The sequence below is a fragment of the Podospora anserina genome, chromosome 6 (genome assembly GCF_000226545.1).
Source record: "Podospora anserina S mat+ genomic DNA chromosome 6, supercontig 4".
NCBI classification, from domain to species: Eukaryota; Fungi; Ascomycota; class Sordariomycetes; order Sordariales; family Podosporaceae; genus Podospora; species Podospora anserina.
In genome coordinates this window covers 87555-107441 of record NW_003613579.1, presented here as the reverse complement: position 1 = coordinate 107441, position 19887 = coordinate 87555, and the positions used below count along the sequence as shown (strand labels likewise).

The following is a 19887-nucleotide window of genomic DNA, read 5'->3' as shown; positions in this document are numbered from 1 at the left end:
AGGATGTTGGCTAGTGTCGTAGGGCAAGAGCCACTGGCGTACCAGCCCGCCGATCAGGACGCGGAGGTTGCTGTTTGCGAGCGACTCGAGATGGGATGTCGTCAGTGCTGGGTTATGGCGGGGTTGATGTGTTTCGCATTTGGAAACAGCTCTGGGGAGACACACTTGGCCACGGTACCTTGCGGCGACTCCTTCCTTCCACTGCAGCACCTGGGATGCGAGAGTCGGTGGGTAGTGTTTGGCAGCGAAGCGTGGAAATGTTGGCTATCCACCCAACTTGGGTTGCTGTGGGAGCTGGTGGTGTGGAGGCGCACTGGGGACTAGAGCTGGGTATGCTCTTCTCTATTGCTGGGCGCTGTTGCTGAAGGGGAAGATGCCGGGAATGAATGAGGATTGGCAAAGCAACGGGAATAATAGGACTCACAAAGATAGGCCTGCGCTAATTCGGGCTTTTGCGCTTCTACCAAAAGTTTTGGTTGATATGTGCCGTGGTCATCCAAAGAAAGAGCTTCGCCTCCACGGGCTGGAACAAGGCTGTCACGAACCTCGCCTGCTTGTGGCCACTTTTTCAGCTTTTGCTCAAGGTTTGTCTATCGGCCACTGTTGACGACGAGGTTCACCTGGTCGTTGAACCCTGGCCCATGCACCGAGTCCCAAAGCCAAGCGATAGCTTGACCAAGTGGCGCGCTGCGGGGTAGCTCACTTTCACACCGTGGTTGAGGTGGCACAGCCGTGTTGTTGATCAGATAAACAGCCCGTACTCCGTACTGCACTCCTGAACTACGGGGATGGGCGAGAGATATCGGGTGGAAGTTGGGATGGCGTGGACGAGAAGTACGGACGGGATCAAATCTTCATTCCATCAAGAAATGTCTTGCTGATAGCCAGTGCTTCTCAGCCCCGTCACACAGTCACAGTCAGGCAGGGAAGTGGAGCATCGAGTGAGGGGCAGTGTCTCGATTTCTCCATGAGGTGCCTTGCTTTCCGTCTGTGAGCATGGCAATGCGCAACGTCGGTCAACTCTCGACATGCAATCCAAAAATCTCACATCGAATCGCGTTGCATCCCGGAAACCACCACTTGGGATCATGCCGGCTGTGCTTCAGAGCCCTAAGGTATTAATTGGGGTGGTCTTGGCAGGACCGATAACGGCTTGTCAGATTTGAAGCCATATTGCATATATCTCATCTTTCAGTGTGGATGAGGTTGGCGTTTTCGCTACGGCTGATATGCTTCTGTTCATTTCCGACTCGTCGCTAGGACTGCTCGTAGGACTTTGTTGTGCTCATCCGTCCGTGCCGGGCGTTTGGGTACCTTCGTACTCTGGACCCGGTCTACCGAGAAGGTGTCCGAGTCTGATCTTCCAACCTCAATAGAGGCCGAGCGATCTATGGCAGCCTTGGAAGGAACATGTTTGTCTGCATTGTTGAGTATGGTTACAGCCGAGATGTGGCCCATCATGTCGGCCCGTTTGCTTTTCCTCCTCTCCCATCGGTCTCGGTGTAGATGAAGAGACATGCAAGGAATATCTCACGACCTTAACATCTGCCAATACTGCATTGTACATCTCACAAGGTGCGGACATGGAAAGTTTGCAAGTTCAATCCCCATCCATAGGGCTGCAAGTCTGTTTTCTGGACTTCCCCAGAATCCACTTCACCTTCAAAACGCCAAGACATACCGCAAGACAAGCAGATCCTGGTTCATTCACGATATGTATTGTGTAAATGGTATTCATATGGTTTATAGCTCTCAACGAGGCAAAAACAAGCCCTCCATTTTCAGGCCTAAGGAAACCGCCCATGCAAAAAGATAACTCCGGTTCAAATGTATGCTTCAAACAGAGTGACAAAAGAAAACAACCTAAGCGGTATACTCCTTTTGCAACATCTTCGCAATGGTGTTGAGCCTGCAGGATTCTGTTAGCAATAGTCCGGTTAGCTAGACAAGAGACAAGAACGTACTGAATGTTGCTCGTGCCCTCATAGATGGCGCCAATCTTGCTGTCACGGAAGAACTTCTCAGCCAGACCCTCACGGACGAAGCCCATACCACCCATCCACTCCACCGCCAACCCGCTCACACGGCCAGCGACCTGGGAGGCGTAAAGCTTGGCCATGGCAGCGTCCATGACGAAATCCTCGCCGGCCTCCTTCTTGCGAGCAGCATTGTACACCAACGCGCGCGCCGCCGCGATCTCGGTGTAAGACTGCGCAATCTGGTGCTGCATACCCTGGAACTCGCCAACCAACTTTCCAAACTGCTTGCGGTCGTTCCACACATACTTGACAGCATTCTCCCACGCACCGAGAGCAAGACCGGTCATCTGAGCACCAATACCGATACGGCCCTCGTTCAGGATCTGGATGGCGTACTTGTAACCCTGGCCCTCCTGACCGAGGAGGTTCTCCTTGGGGACCTCAACATCGTCAAAGTTGAGAACGCAGGTGCTGCTGGCCTTGATGCCGAGCTTCTTCTCCTTCTTGGCGATGCTGAAGCCCTTCATGCCCTTGTCAACGATGAAGGCGGAGATACCCTTGTATCCCTGCTCAGGCTTGAGGTTGGCGAAAACAATGAAGAATTCGGCCTCCATGCTGTTGGTGATCCACATCTTGCTGCCGTTGATCTTGTACCCATTTTCGGTAGGGGTAGCCTTGGTGGCCAGAGCGAAAGCGTCAGAACCGCTAACCGGCTCGGACAAGCAGAAGGAGCCAACGGTGTTGGTGGCCAGCTTGGGGAGGTACTTCTTCTTGAGGGTTTCGCTACCCCACCTGATCACAGCAGTGTTGACGAGGGTGTTGTGGACGTCCACCATGACGGATACCGATGGGTCGACACGGGCCAATTCCTCAATACCAACAATCGCAGCGGTGAAGTTCATGCCGGCACCGCCGTACTCCTCGGGAATCTCAACACCCATGATACCCTGCTCAAAGAGCTGCTCGACGATGGTGGGATCCATCTCCTCGGCCTCGTCCATGTCGCGAACCTTGGGCAGGATGACGTCGTTGGCGAACTTTTGGACCGCCTCGGCCATGGCGACCTCGGTCTCGGAGAAGTGGGTGATGGGTGTTGGGGCGACATCGGCAAGGCTGGGATCGCGGCGAGGAGCAGTGGTAGAAAGAGGACGGGCAGCGCTGGGAGGGGGGCTGTCAACTACAGTTCCTTGCCCATAAACACCAGCAGCTTGAACTCACATCTGAACAGCAGGAAGCGCAGCCGTTCTCCCGCTGGATATCCTGGGGGCAGAAACAGCCAGACTTCTACGCACAGCAGGGCGCAATGCTCTCGCGAAGGGCCTCATCTCGGTGATGTTAAACGTAGGGAGGGTACAGACGACGGTTGGAACGCTACAAAGGGCGGGGTGGACGTTGAACGGTATGGGATGGTGCACCGGGAAATCGAAAACGGAATCACAAGAAAAACAAAAAGTCCAGGGACAAAAGGAAGGTGGGCAGCTTAAACGGTCTTTATACCACACCGGAGGAACTGCTCTAGTTTCGATCTATGTTCGGAGGGGCGGTTTCTCTTCAACGGAAACGGACCCGCCAAGTAGCACTTAACGATGTATTCCCCCCAGAGGACACAGTGAGGAATACAGCACCGAATGGCACACCACAGGCAATCCGCTTCCAACGGCGGAAGGGGACGATCAGGAAACAAGTCCAAAAGCCGAGGTAACATCTGCACTAACCAGTCAAGCGGCTCCCCGCGGACAAACCCCCAGCAGCGTCATCGCACATCGGGGAGAGAGACGCACGATGGAGAACGCCATGTGATCTGACCTGGGGGAGGGGTCCACTTGAACCGACAATTGCCGGGGCAGCTTTTGGAGGTTGCGAAAGCACGTGCCACATCCCGTGATTGTCATGAGCAGCCCGCGCTAAGCCAGGAAAACAATTGTGGATCCCATACTTTCCATCGCCCGGCCTGCCAATTCGCGACGAGGACGAGGACGACGACGGCGATATCTTCAGTCTCGTCCGCCATTCACACACCCAGCTCTCTCACCATGGCATCCCTTCTCAAAAACCTGGTCTTCAGACCATCACTCCTCCCTGTCGCCTCCCCCATCAGAACCTTCTCAACCACCCCCTCCCAATCCGCAACCCTCAACCAAGTCCTCCGAGTACGTCTACCCCTCCCCCCCCCCCCTCCTCCCTCCCCTTCCCAATATCTAACCTTCCTCCCCAGGGATGCCGAAAACCCCAAAAAGCCCGCCACCCCGTCTCCCCCGCTCTCTCAGCAATCCACGCAGCCCAGCTCAAAGGCGTCTGCGTAAAAGTCGGCATCACCAAGCCCAAAAAGCCCAACTCTGGCGAGCGCAAGACCGCTCGTGTGAGACTCTCCACCGGCAAGGTCATCACCGCCTACATCCCCGGCGAAGGCCACAACATCCAGCAGCACTCCGTGGTTTTAGTCCGCGGCGGCAGAGCCCAGGATTGTCCCGGTGTGCGGTACAGACTGGTGCGCGGAGCGCTCGATCTAGGCGGTGTGGGCAGCAGGGTGAGCAGCAGGAGTAAGTTTGGGACGAAGAAGCCTAAGAAGGCGACGGTTTAAGGTTGAAGAGGATGGGGGCGTATGAGGGGGAATGATACCCATGGAGTGGGCAAATAAGGGAGCTGGACTTGGGCAGAGAGAAGGCGGACATCAAGAGAAGGGTCGGCTAGGTCAGGTCATGCCAAAATTGGAGGGACATCATTGTATTATACAGATCATCTAAAAACACCAATTGGGCGTAGCAGCTCAGCAATGACAAAAGAGTCAACGTCAAAACACTCCCATGGGATTCGCATTCGTCTAAGCCATGGCAGGATCACAAGGGGAAAAGGTAACAATATATACAGCGAGAAACTCTCCCAAAAACCGTCAACTTCCATACTGACGAAATCCGCCATCCCTTCCACCCTCCTTATTTCCAACATGACTGAAACATCGCTTGCTTGCCTAGCATATCCCTCGGTTGTTCTTCCATTGTGGTGTGATTTCGAGGCCGTCCCTTAGTTCCCGCAAAAAGAATCGACCCAGTACGTTTGTCAACCATGAGTTGATGATGGTTGTATGTTTCGGTAAGACAAAGACAGATAAAAAAAACGAAAAACAGTCATGAACTCGATAGGATTTGGTACAACTCTATATCAATATCCCTGTTTCTCCAAACAGCTCAGCTATTCTGTATTGGTCATCACTAAACAATTTAGTCAGTCTGGTCTTGCCAGCCCTCGGGCTTCTCTAGACCGTTGACCTCAAAGTATCTTGATGTGCCTAGAAGAAGTCAGTTAGCTGGATGTTTCCAGAAGAAGGAGGCCTTATCGATGCTTACAAGAATACCCTTTCCAGTCAAAGTTGTTCTTGGGGTCGCAGTGGCACTTGAGGTCCGTGCGGAGCTTCTCACCCGTTGGGCAGTGGGTGAAGGGCACGTGGTAGTAGGCAATGTCGTTGAAGAAGTGAATCTGGTCCTTGGGAAGCATGAGGGCCGCAGCAATCGAGTGCACAGGGGCATCACCCCAGCGCTCGTAGAAGAAACCGCCATCCCTGTCGAGTGACTCAAAGTAGTCAATGTAGGCCTTGGAGCGGAGCCAGCTCAAGCTACCAATCTCAAAGTTGGACCACTAGAAGACTGTTAGCAGCACATCACCTCAAATTGAGCGCAGAGAAACCACTTACGAAGTGGCACTTGTTGTACGTCTTGCCACCGTCATCACTCAGGAAACCCATGGAGTTGTCCTCAGCAATGTGCTCGGGGTGATTCTTCATAAACTTGGTGACACTGTCCCACAGGGTGGGGATGGTCTCAATGTACTCGTACAAGCTGAGCACGAAACTGTACTTCTTTCCATTCTCGTGCATGAAGCGGAAGGGATCGTAGTGGATGTCGCAGAACAGCTCGACCGAGGGCTCGACACGCCAGTAGTATTCGTAGTTCATCATCAGGGGCTGACGGAAGAAGAAGCCAGACTCGAAGCGGCACATGTGGCGGTAGCTGACGCTGTCGCCGTAAATGATCTTGCGCTCTTTCATATCCTCGCGAACCTTCTTGGCCTTCTCCTGGTCGATGAAATCAGGGAAACCCCAGTGTTCCTCGCCAATGAGACCATAGTGCGTCTTGCCCGAGCAAAGGGATGTTGTGACCTTCTTGAAAGTGTCGTCGAAGGGCTGGTCATTCAGAAACACCCAGTCGTAGTTGTATCTCCGGTTGAAACGGTCCTCAACTTGACGAATGGACTTGGCGATCTCCCAGACGTCAGAGTTGCGTGCCAGGGTAACGAAGGTTGCGTTAACGCGGGGTCCTCCCTTGATGCCGGACAGATCGTGGAATCCGGGGTCATTTGGGGTCATGGCCAGCGGGTACTCGGCGGGATCGATGTTAGCGCCAACCTTGGGGATCGCGGGCTTGTTCTTGGTGTTGTGGGTATCACCAGCAGCATCATGGCTGTTGGGCTGGTTGTTTAAAACGGCATCCTTGTGGGCGTGGTCATCGGTGCCCTTGTTGCCATGGGGGATAGGAATATTTTGGGAAATCGCATTGCTAGAATCCGATATAAAGTAGAAAACTGCCAATACCTAAAGCGCATGCGTTAACAGGAAGTCTTCACAGCAAAGCTGGGGCATCACCTTGAGGGCTGACGTACGAAAAAGGCAATTAGGATGTAGCGCACATAGCGAGCGCTGCCGGCCGCCATGGTGAAGGATGCCAGTCAAATCGTTGGGCGTTTTGATGGCTGTGGCAGACGAGGAAGTAGAAAAGAAGATGCGATCGCCAAACTGGAGAGTGCGTGGTAGAGGTCTCCAGACAGCGCTTGGGTTTTGGAAACGCCCAAGGGCAATTCGTGATCGTGGCGAGGAGTTGTTCCAGGCCAAAGCTTAACGTTATTGTGGGGACGCCGTGTCCAAACGAAACCAGGGAGCTTATTGATGGAGCATATCGTTGGTGACTAGGTTCAGGAACAGCCTGTCATAACCTGCGCTTCTCAAGGGTTTAAGAGAGTCAAGAATTCACGACGTGGAGGTGTAGGAATGGAGAGAAAAATAATAGAGCGGACGTTCTGTCCCTTGGGGCCAAGCGCCAAAAAAGTCCAGGGAATTAAGGGATGGTCTCAGTGCTCCTCAGGTACACCTCTAACTGTCACACAACCAATCCACATAGACCCCAAGATATGATGGAACCTTTTGTCACAAAGGTCGCCAAATCTCGTAAAATCCTTGCATCTCCAGCCCTTCGGACGCCGAAGACCCTGCCTCGCTTGGGGACAGCGACAATGCAATGCAAGCAGAATGCCACAGATGCTTGGGGCCATAGAAAACACGCAGGTGACTCTATATTGCCTGCAGTTTGGACCCTTTGAATTCCTCTTGCTATCCGACAGTACCTAGCTGGAGGGAGATCCGATCCGCAGGTCCCGCGCCGCCAGGAACCGGGCTGCTCTCCGCGTGGGGCTTGATGTGGGACACTGCCGATGCTTGAATCTTCCGAGTGACGGCGCCGCAACTAAAAGACGGTTTGTGCAGCAAGGAGCTGGGCAAAACTGATTCTTACCCAACGGCTCGTAGGCATTCTTTAGAGAGGCATGCTTGCCCTGTTGGTTCATGTTGTTGGTCGTCCAACTGATACCTAGAGACAGGGAGGTTGCTTAAAGGTAGGCTGTTGTGCAGAACTTCCATACAAGCAGTGATGCTTCGCCAAAGTAACATGTGATAGATGGTAGTTGAAAGCAAGCATTACGATACTCGGTCCAGGGCAGTATGGATATTGGGAGCAGGCTTAAAATATCCAGGAGCAGTTGGTCCCGCTGTAAATGCAACGGGCAGAACCAAACCTCTGAAGATTTGGCTGAAGTTGTCAGACGCGGGGTGTTGCAGGAGGATTGTGTGCTCCGTGCACGACTCACCCACTTCCCCACCACCACAGCAATAATCCGAGATAATCCGGGGTCAATGGCAACGCCTATTGGTCAACCGGATCATTTACATATCCCACTTAGCGCTCCATTCTTTGGGGTGAGCCACGGTGATGACCCACTGGCTCTCGCAACCTCCAACTCCAAGGTTACCTCATCCACCTGGATACCTATTCACTTCGTCCCTTTCCTTTGCCTCGCCACCTGTTTGTTTTCCCGCGGCGCTTTGCCGCGATCTTGTTTCTGTATTCGGGCTCGAGTTTGTTGTGTTTCTTTTCAGCAGTATACAGCTCCATCCACAAGCCTGCCGCCTTCACGGTTCGCTTGTTCCGGCCATCCCACCTTCGCAATCTGGTCGCATCGATCACATCATCATGATATTTGACCGACTCGACCACAAGGCTATCTCTATTTTCCACGCTGTAAGTACTACACATTTCCTTCCCCTTACTAGCCATGTGCATGTGGATCGCCTTTGCCCGCGACCAACGGGTCTGGCTGCGCCATTTGGAGCCTCCGGCGTCGACTATGCCTTGACGCAACCGCCAGGGCTGCCCCCTTGATTCTGCCCAACTTCGGCCATGGGCTTTCACAGTATCATTATCGCATCAGTGGCTAATATCCCTCGTTTAGTAATTCTCTCGACCTCTGCGTCTCTGCACCTTCCACCGAAGTCGCAATCATGTCGTTCTTTGGATTCAATAACGGCCATAACACGGCGGCCACTGGCTTTTCACAGGCCCACAATCCCTTCCAAGGCCTTTCTGGCCGAGACGACGATGGCGATGCTTTGGAGTTTGAAGACACCTATGACGGGCTTGGAGATCAGCTCGAAGAAACCAAGGACGCCTACAACGATGATACTTTCGGGGATACTAGTGACATAGCTGCCGCGCCTGTTGGCAAGGATTTTGATTTCTTCTCGCAAACTGCCAAGGTTCAGAATGCCATCGAGGAGGAACATTATCTTTTCAACCGTCAACAGCCGCCGGCCCGGTCCGCCCAGCCTGCCCAGCCTGTCCAGCAGATGTCTTACGGTCAGCCGTCTCTTCAAAGCGCAGCCTCGTACGGCTATACATCTCAGGGCCACTATCGCACCGGCTACGAGAAGTATTCAAATGACAAGTACAACAACAACGAGCCGGTTCCCGAATTGCAGGTCGATGCCTCTCTCTGGGGTGTGGCGCCGAAGAAGCCGGCACAGCCTGCCCCTCAGGTCTCCCAGCAGGCTGCCCAGTCGAGTTCCGCGCCCAGTCGCAAGATTCTAAGCCTGGAGGAAGTCGAGGCTCAAATGAAGGCTCAGGCCCAGGCCAAGGCTGCCCAAGCTACACCATCTCCGGCTCCTCATGCTCAAGGCCCTTCGCAAATCCCTTATGACCCGGCCATTCAATTTGCTCAACCGGCTCAGCAACAATTTGTTCCCCCGGTTGATCATACCAGACAAGCTCTCCCGATTCACGTACTGCAAAGACCTCAGTCCACCCAAGCGCCTTCGCCCCAGCCCCCGGTCCAACCTGCTGCTCATCAACGGCAACCGTCATCGACTTCTGTTCAGCCAACTCAAATCTTGCAGAATCCGAATCGTCTCTCTGGAGATGCCGCTAGAATGGGGATGCAGCAGCATCCCACGCCTCCGGTACCAGGGCCTTCTGCCCCCCCAACTCAACCCGCCCATAGACAGCAGGGTTCTTTCGGGAGACAGCCCAACATCATAACGCATCCATCCCAGGTGTCCCAGCTTACCGAAGAGCAAAGGGCCGCCTACATGGAACAGGAGGCTAAGCGCGCTAAACGGAACCACAAGATCTACCTGATGTCTCGTGACAACGGTGTCATGACACCCCAGGACAAAAGCTTCGTCACACGCATTCAGCTTCAGCAGCTTGTTGCCGCCACTGGCAACCCGAACGAGCACGGGACTGATGAGTCGCTTACCGAAGATTTTTACTATCAAGTTCATAGCTCGCTTCAGGGCGGTCAAAGGCAACACCCCAACCAGCCGCTCAACAACTTTGCACAGACCTATCTTTTCCAGACTGGCAACAGGTCGGGTCACATGCGTCGCCACCGAGGCCCTGAGAATCATATGCAGCGTATGGAACAGCAGGTCCAGCGAGCTGTTGAAGCTGCCAAGAACAAGCCCAAGAACAAGCAACTCGTCATCGAGGGAAGTCTGGGCAAAATTTCATTCAGCAACGCCAAGACACCCAAGCCGCTGCTTAACATCAAGCGCACAGAGAGCACCGATGATGCCAACCGTCCTAGCAGTGCGCACAAGGTCGTCAGTGCCGGCGATCGTAAGAGTGATCTGCGCACCATTGAACGCATCTATACCATACTCATGAAGATGGAAGACCACGACCGCGTCCTGCCACCTCCCCCTACAAGCGACACCGATGTTGAAGGTCACCAGCGGGGCATGCGTTGGAGCAACGAAGCCCAAGCCCTGAACCAGGATCTGTGGTCCGCGCTGAGAGTCTACGATGAACCTCAACCGGGACACCCCCATCCTTTTGTTGCGCTTCTGTCATATAACAAGGGTATGAAGGCTATGAACAGGATCTTCCGCCATCTCAGCCAGGAGCAGCGCACCACCATTCTCACCTTGGTTATCGTCAATCTTGACAAGCTTGATGTTGTTGTCAACGCCCAGGTGACGTCCGCCGCGGTCCAGCTGACAGCTGCAATGCGCGAGAATATTCACATTTTCTCCAACGCCGTCATGAATACGCTCTTCAACTTCTTGAACGAGCTCGATCTTGACATCGTTGCCGGTCTGTTGTCTATTCTTTCCAAGCAACGATTGGACATTATTGCAAAGAGTCGCATCGGAGCTTCCATGATCACCATGATCCTGAGCCGCGCCGAAATTATTAAGGTTAATGTTGGAAACACTCATCCATCCTGGCAGGCTTGGTAAGTTGATATTCACCCAATACCACCGCGACCATGGCTAACGAAATACAGGGACATGTGTCACACTGACTTTTTCGATCGTCTCGAACCTACGCTTCCCTATATGTTCCCTGGCTCTGTGAACACAGCCGATGACATTTACGTATGGCAACTGCTCGCGGCGCTTGGCATAGGAGCTAGCCCAGAGCAGCAGCAGAGGCTTGTACTTGCTGTCAAGGACCGCGTCATGGACACGGTCGCTTTGTCAAAGACACTCCCCGCAGACATGGGCGCCCAGCGTCTCCAGAATGTGAACCTCTTCATGCGCAGCATTGGGTTGGATGTCGAGCTTCTACAGTAATTAATGAGCAGTGCCAGGTTTGGCAGGATCTCGTACCGCTGAGGCCAGAAGGATCTTTGATAGGTGTCAATCCTGGATTTTCTTTTCGTCCTAATCGCACAAAAGTTTTGATGCATCATGAAGCGGAGCGCACAAAGCACGGCAGGTTCTATACTGGCAGCGCATTATTTTTCATTGCACAATAGTATTTATGGAAAGCTGCTCTAACTGGCAATGATACCCAACAAAACGGATGGTGGAAAATGGCGGGGAACTTCTGGAGGGAGAGTCAGGAAAGGCTGGTGTGGAAGTTTATGTGATCTTTTGTCTAAAATTAGGAGCATAGCCATACGTGAATTATTGATTTCTTGCGTGCGGTATTTGGGACATGTCTGTAAACAAGGTCCATAGCACAGTCTGTCTTGTTTCTGTTTCTGTATCATGTTAATCTGGCAATTTCAAGTTGAAGCCGTCGTTTGTGTTGACAAAGGCCGTTATTCTGCTTCAGGCTGCTGGATATATTCCACCATTCATTCTCCAACACCCCAGTATGTATGCACATGCATCAAGATACAATGAGGAGTTGTGCCAACTCAAATCCTTAGTCTCTTATGTTCGATTGGAAGACGGGGAGGGTATCGATTGTACTTCATACTAGTAAAACCTTCCCTTTACATGAAGTTGCCCCCAAACACAAAAAACGCCCTTAAACTCCACCTTTAGGACAACCACCAAGACACCTTGCCCAAATGCCAAAAACTACCACTTTTCCGTTATAATCTTGATATACTTCTCCTCATCCCAATCTGTCCTCAAATGCGCAACCTTGTCGACAAGATCGGGCATGGCACAGATCTTATCCCTCTCATCGGCCACCTCCTTCGTCTTGCCCTTTGCATCCTCCTTCGTCCCCTCCTTGTTGACCCCTTCCAAATCCTGTTCTGGAACCAACAAGAGGTTCTCCCTGTAGGCCTGCCAGGCACCGTTCGTGTCGTCGGGCATGTAATCCAAGTGCTGCCACTTTTCTAGCTGGACCTTGTGCGTCCGGTCAGCCATAGTGTCAGTCGCCACGCCGTCCATGGCTGACTTGAGAGACATTTGGATTGCGCGGCCTGGGGCGCGGGCGCCAGGGGCGGCGTCTTGGGGTGCGTTTGGGTTGGGACGGTTGAGGCGTTCTTGCTCGGTGACGGCATCAAGGTGCGGTTGGAAGGGGCGGAGGTTGACGGTGTCGCTGAAGGGGGTTAGGTGGATGTTATCTGAGGGGGAGGGGGCGGTCAGTAAGAGGACAGTGGGAATGGGTAAAGAGTGAGGAAGGTGAACTTACTGCCCTTGAAGACACCAACATAACTGTGAGGTACGTTTTCGTTCGCAACGCGATGCCCGCTCAGCGTCTGCGTCTTGAGCACCATGTTCTTCCTCGCGGCCTCCTCGAAGTTCATCCGTGGCGGTTCCTCCTCACCAGGGGCCATCCTCCGACCTCTGCTTGCTGCTGTCGCGGCGGGACCTACGGAGCTGAATCCACCCGCCAAACCGTGCGTGCCGCCCTTTTTCGCCTCGAGAGACTTGGTGAGGGCGGTGCCCATCTCTACGCCTTTGTTGCGATCGTAGGCCGTGTTGATGTCCATTGGGAGGTCTACCTCGTAGAAACCAGACTCGGGCTTGTGGCGCATTCCGATGATGTGGGGGATGCGGAGGGTGGAAGGGTCGGTGGCGGTCTTGTTGAAGAACTGAAGGAGGACGAGCTTGCGGTTTTCGGGAAGGGGGGGCTTGACGAAGAGGTTGTACTCGGCCATGATGGGGTCGTCATCTTCGTCGAAGGGTGTGGCGGACATGGTGAATTGATGTGTTGGTTGTTGAGAAGTGTAGAGTGGGTTGTACTGCAATTTGAAATGATTCAAGAATAGACGGCGTGCGCTGCTTGAAGGGCTGGTTTTGGTGGTAAGATGTAAGAGTATGAAAGTGAACTTGATGCTTGTGATCTGAAGGCTCAATGCATCAAACAGCTGCCCCGCGGTGTTGGAAATTTTGGTGGGGCATGCATGGGCCAACACTTGCCGGCAGGCAACTGGTCTTGCCAGCGAGGCAGGCAGCTCAGCCGATCACCAAGGATCATCAGATCAGGGTTACACCAGGCAAAAAATGAGGAGATCGCCGTGCGATCCGTGAATGTTTCACATTTGAGTGTGTTAGACTGACGTGATGACCACCTACAACATCGGACCTCGCTCGATGAGATTGCGAATAGCTTCTTCTGTCTGCTTCCTCTTGTTGGGGCTGGTCGACGGTGGCTAATTTGTGGCTGCCGCAAGAAGCAGAAGGTGTGATCGTCCCTGCCCTAGAGAACACAAAAGCTTGTTGGCTCGGCGCAGTAACTCGGTTGGGTCAACACCGTGATTATTTCTAATAAATCCTCCCCCGCTCTGCGGAACAAAAGATCTCTTACGCCGCGCAGAAATAGCCATCTGCCTCCACAAGGAAGATGGCATCTTTTCCCATTTGCCCACACAGAGCTTCCGACAATCCCGCGCATTGTGAGGCTGCTGCAGGCGCCCCAATCCCGAAGCATCACTGCTGCATAACTGGATCGACGCAGCCAAGAGAAACCCAAGATTTTTGTCACCGCATTCAAGCCTTGGTTTCAGAATTGCAAACCTGACGATCCCCTGACCAATTCGTCCCATTCCGATTCACCGGTTCTGTAATCTGTGGATTTGCAAGTCCACGCCGGTGATGGGCTTACCGCTTCAGATAGAAACCCGTCAGTGCCGTGGCGCTGCCAAGTGGATGTCGTCGACCTCTAGCCCGTACCACTAACGGGGCGATACTAGACTCCGACATGTTTATCCCATCGCCAGGCTCGGGAGACGAAAGCTGGTCTGCCAGTTTCATCGCTTCATGTACGCATTGCGTTATGAGGTCGCTTGATTGATGAGGTTGTTCCACTACCCCAGATGGCTTTTCCCCAAGAAACAGCATGCACCCTACCACCCATTGGCCCAAGCAAAGCTCCCGGATGCTACCCCTGAATGCCACTAACCCCTGTTGTCCATAAGTTACATACTAGTGAATGGGGCGATGGGACCGCGGGGATTTGCTAGGCGATGCTGCTGAACCCTCACCCTGGCCTTTAGGTTACCGGGGGCACTCTTTAAAGACGATAGAGATCCACGCTCCTGGAGAGCCAAGTAGCTAGCCACACCTTGACTCTCTCACTCTTCTTGCCTGCTGGGTCTGTGACAAGACAGAGCCATGTCCAGCAGCCCTTGTTTGAGTACCACCGTCCTGCGCTTCCTGTGCTGATAGGCATGTCCGTTTCTCAATTCTTTCGACGACAGTTATAACGACTCGATGGGCCCCAGTCTAGAAGATGCAGAGCGTGCACTCATTGCCCTGTACGGGCCCAAGGAAGATTGGCCGCATGATTCCAGAGGGCCTGAGATAGCGGCTTCGGTCTGGGTCGCTTTTAGCTTCGCCGCCATATTTGTCGCCTTGAGATTCTGGACTCGCATCAAGATTGTCCGGAGTCTTGGTGCCGCAGATTGGCTGGTCCTTGCATCACTTGTACGTCCCCTCAGCGAGATTATTACTTTGAAGCGGTCCTCTAACAGTCTACTAGCTCGCAGCTGCAGGCATGTCGGCCGTGATGACAGTGGAAGTTGGCTATGGAATGGGGAAACACGTATATGATATTGAGCCGAAAGAAAACTTTCTCAAGATGCTCAAGGTACGGCACCTTCTCCCGACCTATTACGACAGATGAGAGAGACTGATTCTAGTGCCCAGACATGGTATTTTTCCCTGTTCTTCTACTGCGTCTCCTTGGGACTCAGCAAGACTTCGATATGCGTGATATACGTGACCATCTTCACGTATGACTGGGCGAAGAAATGTTCGTGGGCGATGCTCATCTTCGTCGTTGTGCATAATCTGTGGGCACTCGGCACCACGCTCACCTTTTGCATTCCACTCCAGTCTGTGTGGGATCCCAGAGTCAAGGCCAGCTACTGTCATTCCGAGTCTATTTGGTGGGTTAACACCAGGTATGAACACCCTCACCACTCACCCTCCCCCCAACGCGTTGTTTGGAAACTCACAGCTTGTTCTAGCTTGGGCGTCTTTACAGACTTTCTGATCTTTCTCCTCCCGATCCCGATGATCATGCCACTGAAACTTCCTCGACGACAAAAAATCGCCGTCACCGTCGTCTTTGCGATTGGTTTTTTGTAGGTTTCAATCTTTGGAAGGCACTTGCCACGTCACTGACATGAACGCGCCCCTAGCATCTGCATCGTCTCCGTCATCCGCCTCAGCATCATTGTTTGGTTGAAAAGCAACCCGCACGTAGATTACACCTACGTCAACGCCTTGTCGAGCCACTGGACGTCACTCGAGATCCACATATCCATCCTTGTCGCCTGCGCCATGACACTCAAGCCTCTCATCACGCGCCTCTTTCCCAATTTACTCGAGCCCCCATCAGGGGAGAGCACAGGAATGCCGAGCGGTGGGGGGGCAGGCAGCAACGGAGGAGCACAGCTGACGATCGGGTCGAAACCATTGCGGAATCAGCCGGCGCCGGCACGGCCTGGGGCCGGCGGGGACTGGTTGGAGATTGTCGCCGAGGAGGGGCCGACGGTGAGAAACAACAATAACAACAACAACAACAACAACAACAACAACAACAACAACAACAACAACAAAGAAAATAATGTAATAGAGGACGTTGCCCTCAGGGATATCGATGTCGAGGCGCAGTCACATCAGCACCATCGGCCGAAGCAATCGAACGCCGCCTCCACGAAGGGGGAGAGAGAGAACAAGGAGCTGGGATCCGACACTCATTTGTCACGAGGCAGTATTGTGGAGGAACTGCCCGAATTTTTGAGGCCGGGGAGCAGGCCGTATGCGAAGGGGGATGCGGCGTCGGTTAGTACGCAGGCTTCTTTATTAGGTCCGGAGGTTACGGCGAGGTCGATTGGATAAGATACATTTTGTTTAATAACGGGATGAAAGTGCATGTCATGGACTGAATGATTCTCGGTTTGGGGGGGCGGGGGAGGGGGTTGGGATCATGACGTTCTTATGGTTTAGTCTTGGATGGGTTTGTGTTGCTGTTGATGTCTGCCCTTATTTTCGTGTTGGGCCTGGATGGGATCTGGGATGGGATCTGGGATGGGATGGGATGGGATGGGAAGGGGGAGTGGGTTGCATTATTATTTCAGTTGGGTTGCCTTTATTGTGCTTGATGATAGGCAATGGAAGGAAGGAATTCATGGTTGATGATTGTATTATTAGGTAGAGGACACATGTATATACAGAGATGAGTTGTTTATTGACCTCCGGTTACTACAAAACTGTCTTAACACATGCAACATTGTTGGGCTAGTGGTCTAGGAAAACCACTGGCTGCGAAAGTGAGGCCAAAATGGCCAGAAAATAGGTTGACAGTTGGTATTACAGTAAGTTGGTTGTTGGTTGTTCAAGTCTAAAAGTAAACAAATAGAAACTCCAGCCTTAAGAGCAAACCGGTGTGGGTCTGGTGAAACCCGGGCCCTTTGTCAGGTGCCCCACAAACATAGACGACTATCAAAACACCTGATTACCTCGTGAGCAACAGACTTAAGCGAGGGGAGTACAAAGCTTTGCGTGGAATGTCCGAACAGAAGTATGAAAAGTCATGATATTGTCAAGCACTGGAAAAAATCACTCCCGAGAGCAGAAAATCTATCTAATCTGACAACCTGTGGCCCGGCCCACGGAAGCCCTAAGAGCAACCTGTCTGACAATCCACCGGCAGCAACTCATCCCACACCGACGGCCGGATCCCGACTTTGTTCCAGATTTTGTTGTAGGCGTCGGTGACGATCATCAAAACCTTTGCTTCGTTGGTTCGGCCCCATCTCAAAATTAGTATCGCCGGGGTAGGTCCTGAGAGGTTGTGTCGGGAGGAGGCAAGGTCCTGGGTTGTTGTAGAAGTTGTTGATTAGGAAGGAATCAGGTTTGTAACGGTTAGATGACTGTCTTACCTGGGCCCGGAGAGGCGACCCATCCTCCCTCATGCAAGGTCGAGCACGGCGCAGGAAATATCTGGTGACATAGGATTAGCCTTTTTCTCACTTCAGGTATCGGGGTGGCTTGATGTAATGTACTATATCCAGGCCGGCCCATCTCCTTAGTTTCTCCTCGTTCTCCTCCATGGGGAGGGAGATTAGACGAGCGATACCTACCTGTGCAGGGTCTATATTTCCCAAGCAGCTGGTTCTTTGGTATGTTGAATGGTGAGTGGTTAATGATGGTGTAAGCGTTGGTCTTCTGATGACGGTATCCAAAAGCAAAAAGATTGATACACGCAGTGTAAGCTTTTCTCTACCGTACATACGTAGTGCTTATTTAAAGAAGTTAAAGGGTATTCTATACAGAATCCTGATGCGGCATCTAGCCATGCGTCACACGTACGTGAAACATGTTCTATAATGAAGGGAGCATGGCTCTTCGGACAGATGTGCAGTCTTCTGATCCTGTGTCTTTATATCCGGCCAATAAGCCATATTACTCAAGCTAAGGCATGACAGTTGCCGTAGTGACCATGACCCAGATAACGTGACACTCTCACCCTGAGTCATGGTTGACCACGAGTGTAAAGAAACCTAGCTATAGTCACGTTTCAATGTCATAATGTCGATTCATTCATGCTTCATTGCCCCTAGATGAGAAAACTATGAGTCTTCACAATGTAATTGATGTCAAAAAATAGGATGCCACCCATTCCACGACCCGCGCTTTTAAGTGTTGAGACTCGAACCTCCATTCGCTTTTCCCATCCCAAAAAATCCAAAAAGAAAATTTCCCACCATCTCCGCTTTACCAGCCTCTGCCAGCAAGCTTCTCATCCTCCTTGAGCCCAGCGTTGCTAATACCCTTCATGGCAGTCCCGTGCTCAATGCTGGCCTCGATGAGCGCCTTCTTGTCCGTCCAGTTGGCAACAGCCTTGACGATAGCCCTTGCGCGCTTGGTAGCATGCTCGGCATCCAGCGCATCCTTGAAGATACCACTGCCAACAAACACACCATCGCAGCCAAGCTGCATCATGAGTGCAGCATCAGCCGGGGTAGCCACACCACCAGCGGCAAAGTTCACAACCGGCAGTCTGCCCAACTCAGCAGTCTGCTTCAGCAAAATAGGATCAGCACCAATCTCCCTCGCCAACTTGGCGATACCCAACTCCCCCTCGGAAGCAAGAGCAGCCTTCGCCTTGGCGATCTCAGCGTTCACCGTCCGGATGTGCTTCACAGCTTCGACAACATCACCGGTGCCAGCCTCGCCCTTGGTGCGGATGAACGCCGCGCCCTCCTTGATTCTCCTCAGCGCCTCGCCCAAGTTTCTGCACCCGCACACAAAGGGGACCTTGAAGTCGGTCTTTTGAACGTGGTACTGGTCATCAGCAGGGGTGAGGACCTCGCTCTCGTCGACGTAGTCGATTCCGAGGGCCTCAAGGATCTGGCACTCAACAATGTGGCCGATGCGGGCCTTGGCCATGACGGGGATGGTGACGGCGGCCTGGATCTCCTTGATCATCTCCGGGTTGGACATGCGGGCGACACCGCCGACCTTGCGGATGTCGGAGGGGATGCGCTCGAGGGCCATGACGGCGACGGCGCCGGCCTCCTCGGCGATGCGGGCTTGCTCGACGTTGGTGACGTCCATGATGACGCCGCCCTTGAGCATCTGGGCGAGGCCGGCTTTGACGGTGAAGTCATCGCTGATGGAGGAGATGCCGTTGGTGAGGTTGGTGGCCATTTTGATTTTAGGGTGAGATTTGTTTTGATATTAATAGGGAAAAGCGTTTTGAGGGCTTTTTTAGTGGCGAGAAGAAGTGTTTTAAGGTTTGGTAGTGTTGGTTATGTAAGAGTCTTTGATGGATGGTGGAGGTCAAGCCGGTCAATGTGATAGGTAGATAGATGGTTGAGGAAGTCGATGCTGTTGATGTCGAGAAACAGCTGCCTCGAAGGGGAAAGACTTGATCTTTTAAGGAAGATGATTCGTGAGTCAGTGAGGGGACAGGCGTGGTGGTTGACCCCTCGATCGTCAGGTGTATGCATGCATGGCAGCGTGAAGGGCGGGATCTCTACACAGTGTGAGATCTACTGTAGCGTTGAGAGAACTCTGGGTCTGGGACAGTTCACGCCGTGAGCGGTTGACGACCCTTGCCTCCGGATCGGAGAGGACCCGGAGCGTCGGCACACCAGTCACGTAGCTCGGGATTACATAACGTCCTAGCTTCCAAAGAGAAGGTGGCCAGCAGCTGTGCTCACGGGGATATCTCGCTTGATCCCTGATGCCGTACACTGCCACGACTAGCATTGTCTATCTTGGCCTTGTGTCCATAGCATACGGCCGAGGTTCATCAAATTGTTGATGATATCTCTCTAATCTGAAGCCAATTGAGATCCAATCTGGACATCCCACGCCCTAAAAGGGCTGGAGACTAACACAACACCGGCACCTTTGACATGTGGCTTACTGCCCACGCGCCCTTTCCACGTAACAAAGAAAAAAAAAGGCAAGAGTCACATTTCAACGAGGGGTCATCGAGGGGCAGATATTACCCCTCCAACTTTTTTGCTCTCGGCCTGGGCAAGCGTGGGGTTCCCACACCGTATCAACTTTATTTCCTCCCCACGGCCCTGTCACCACCCGCGGCGATGTTGAGGCGATGGCGAGGTTACCTCTTGCACCATCCAATGGTGAAAAGTC

At 52.9% G+C, this 19887-nt stretch overlaps 8 protein-coding genes across 8 annotated transcripts; 3 read left to right on the top strand and 5 right to left on the bottom strand.

Moving 5' to 3' along the window:
• Nucleotides 1-1863: 1863 nt before the first annotated feature.
• PODANS_6_8420 (uncharacterized protein) lies at nt 1864-3304 on the bottom strand (the record flags this gene model as incomplete). The annotated part of the gene is made up of 3 exons (XM_003437199.1): nt 1864-1909; nt 1965-3137; nt 3198-3304. The coding sequence occupies 3 exons, from the start codon at nt 3302-3304 to the stop codon at nt 1864-1866; spliced, it is 1326 nt and encodes a 441-aa protein (XP_003437247.1).
• Nucleotides 3305-4012: 708 nt separating this feature from the next.
• On the top strand, nt 4013-4560 carry PODANS_6_8410 (uncharacterized protein; the record flags this gene model as incomplete). The annotated part of the gene is made up of 2 exons (XM_003437198.1): nt 4013-4129; nt 4195-4560. 2 exons carry the CDS (start codon nt 4013-4015, stop codon nt 4558-4560), a joined length of 483 nt encoding a protein of 160 aa, XP_003437246.1.
• A 637-nt stretch (nt 4561-5197) lies between these two features.
• On the bottom strand, nt 5198-6683 carry PODANS_6_8400 (uncharacterized protein; the record flags this gene model as incomplete). Its single annotated transcript, XM_003437197.1, has 4 exons — nt 5198-5265; nt 5324-5612; nt 5668-6564; nt 6633-6683. The coding sequence occupies 4 exons, from the start codon at nt 6681-6683 to the stop codon at nt 5198-5200; spliced, it is 1305 nt and encodes a 434-aa protein (XP_003437245.1).
• Nucleotides 6684-8580: 1897 nt separating this feature from the next.
• Nucleotides 8581-11154, top strand: PODANS_6_8390 (uncharacterized protein; the record flags this gene model as incomplete). Its single annotated transcript, XM_003437196.1, has 2 exons — nt 8581-10814; nt 10866-11154. 2 exons carry the CDS (start codon nt 8581-8583, stop codon nt 11152-11154), a joined length of 2523 nt encoding a protein of 840 aa, XP_003437244.1.
• A 738-nt stretch (nt 11155-11892) lies between these two features.
• PODANS_6_8380 (uncharacterized protein) lies at nt 11893-12213 on the bottom strand (the record flags this gene model as incomplete). The annotated part of the gene is made up of 1 exon (XM_003437195.1): nt 11893-12213. The coding sequence occupies one exon, from the start codon at nt 12211-12213 to the stop codon at nt 11893-11895; it is 321 nt and encodes a 106-aa protein (XP_003437243.1).
• A 194-nt stretch (nt 12214-12407) lies between these two features.
• Nucleotides 12408-13232, bottom strand: PODANS_6_8370 (uncharacterized protein; the record flags this gene model as incomplete). Its single annotated transcript, XM_003437194.1, has 1 exon — nt 12408-13232. A coding segment is annotated over one exon (825 nt), but the record flags the coding sequence as incomplete, so codon positions are not given.
• Nucleotides 13233-14481: 1249 nt separating this feature from the next.
• PODANS_6_8365 (uncharacterized protein) lies at nt 14482-16116 on the top strand (the record flags this gene model as incomplete). The annotated part of the gene is made up of 4 exons (XM_003437193.1): nt 14482-14694; nt 14750-14857; nt 14917-15356; nt 15414-16116. The coding sequence occupies 4 exons, from the start codon at nt 14482-14484 to the stop codon at nt 16114-16116; spliced, it is 1464 nt and encodes a 487-aa protein (XP_003437241.1).
• Nucleotides 16117-17994: 1878 nt separating this feature from the next.
• On the bottom strand, nt 17995-18930 carry PODANS_6_8360 (uncharacterized protein; the record flags this gene model as incomplete). Its single annotated transcript, XM_003437192.1, has 1 exon — nt 17995-18930. One exon carries the CDS (start codon nt 18928-18930, stop codon nt 17995-17997), a length of 936 nt encoding a protein of 311 aa, XP_003437240.1.
• Between the last annotated feature and the right edge of the window lie 957 nt (nt 18931-19887).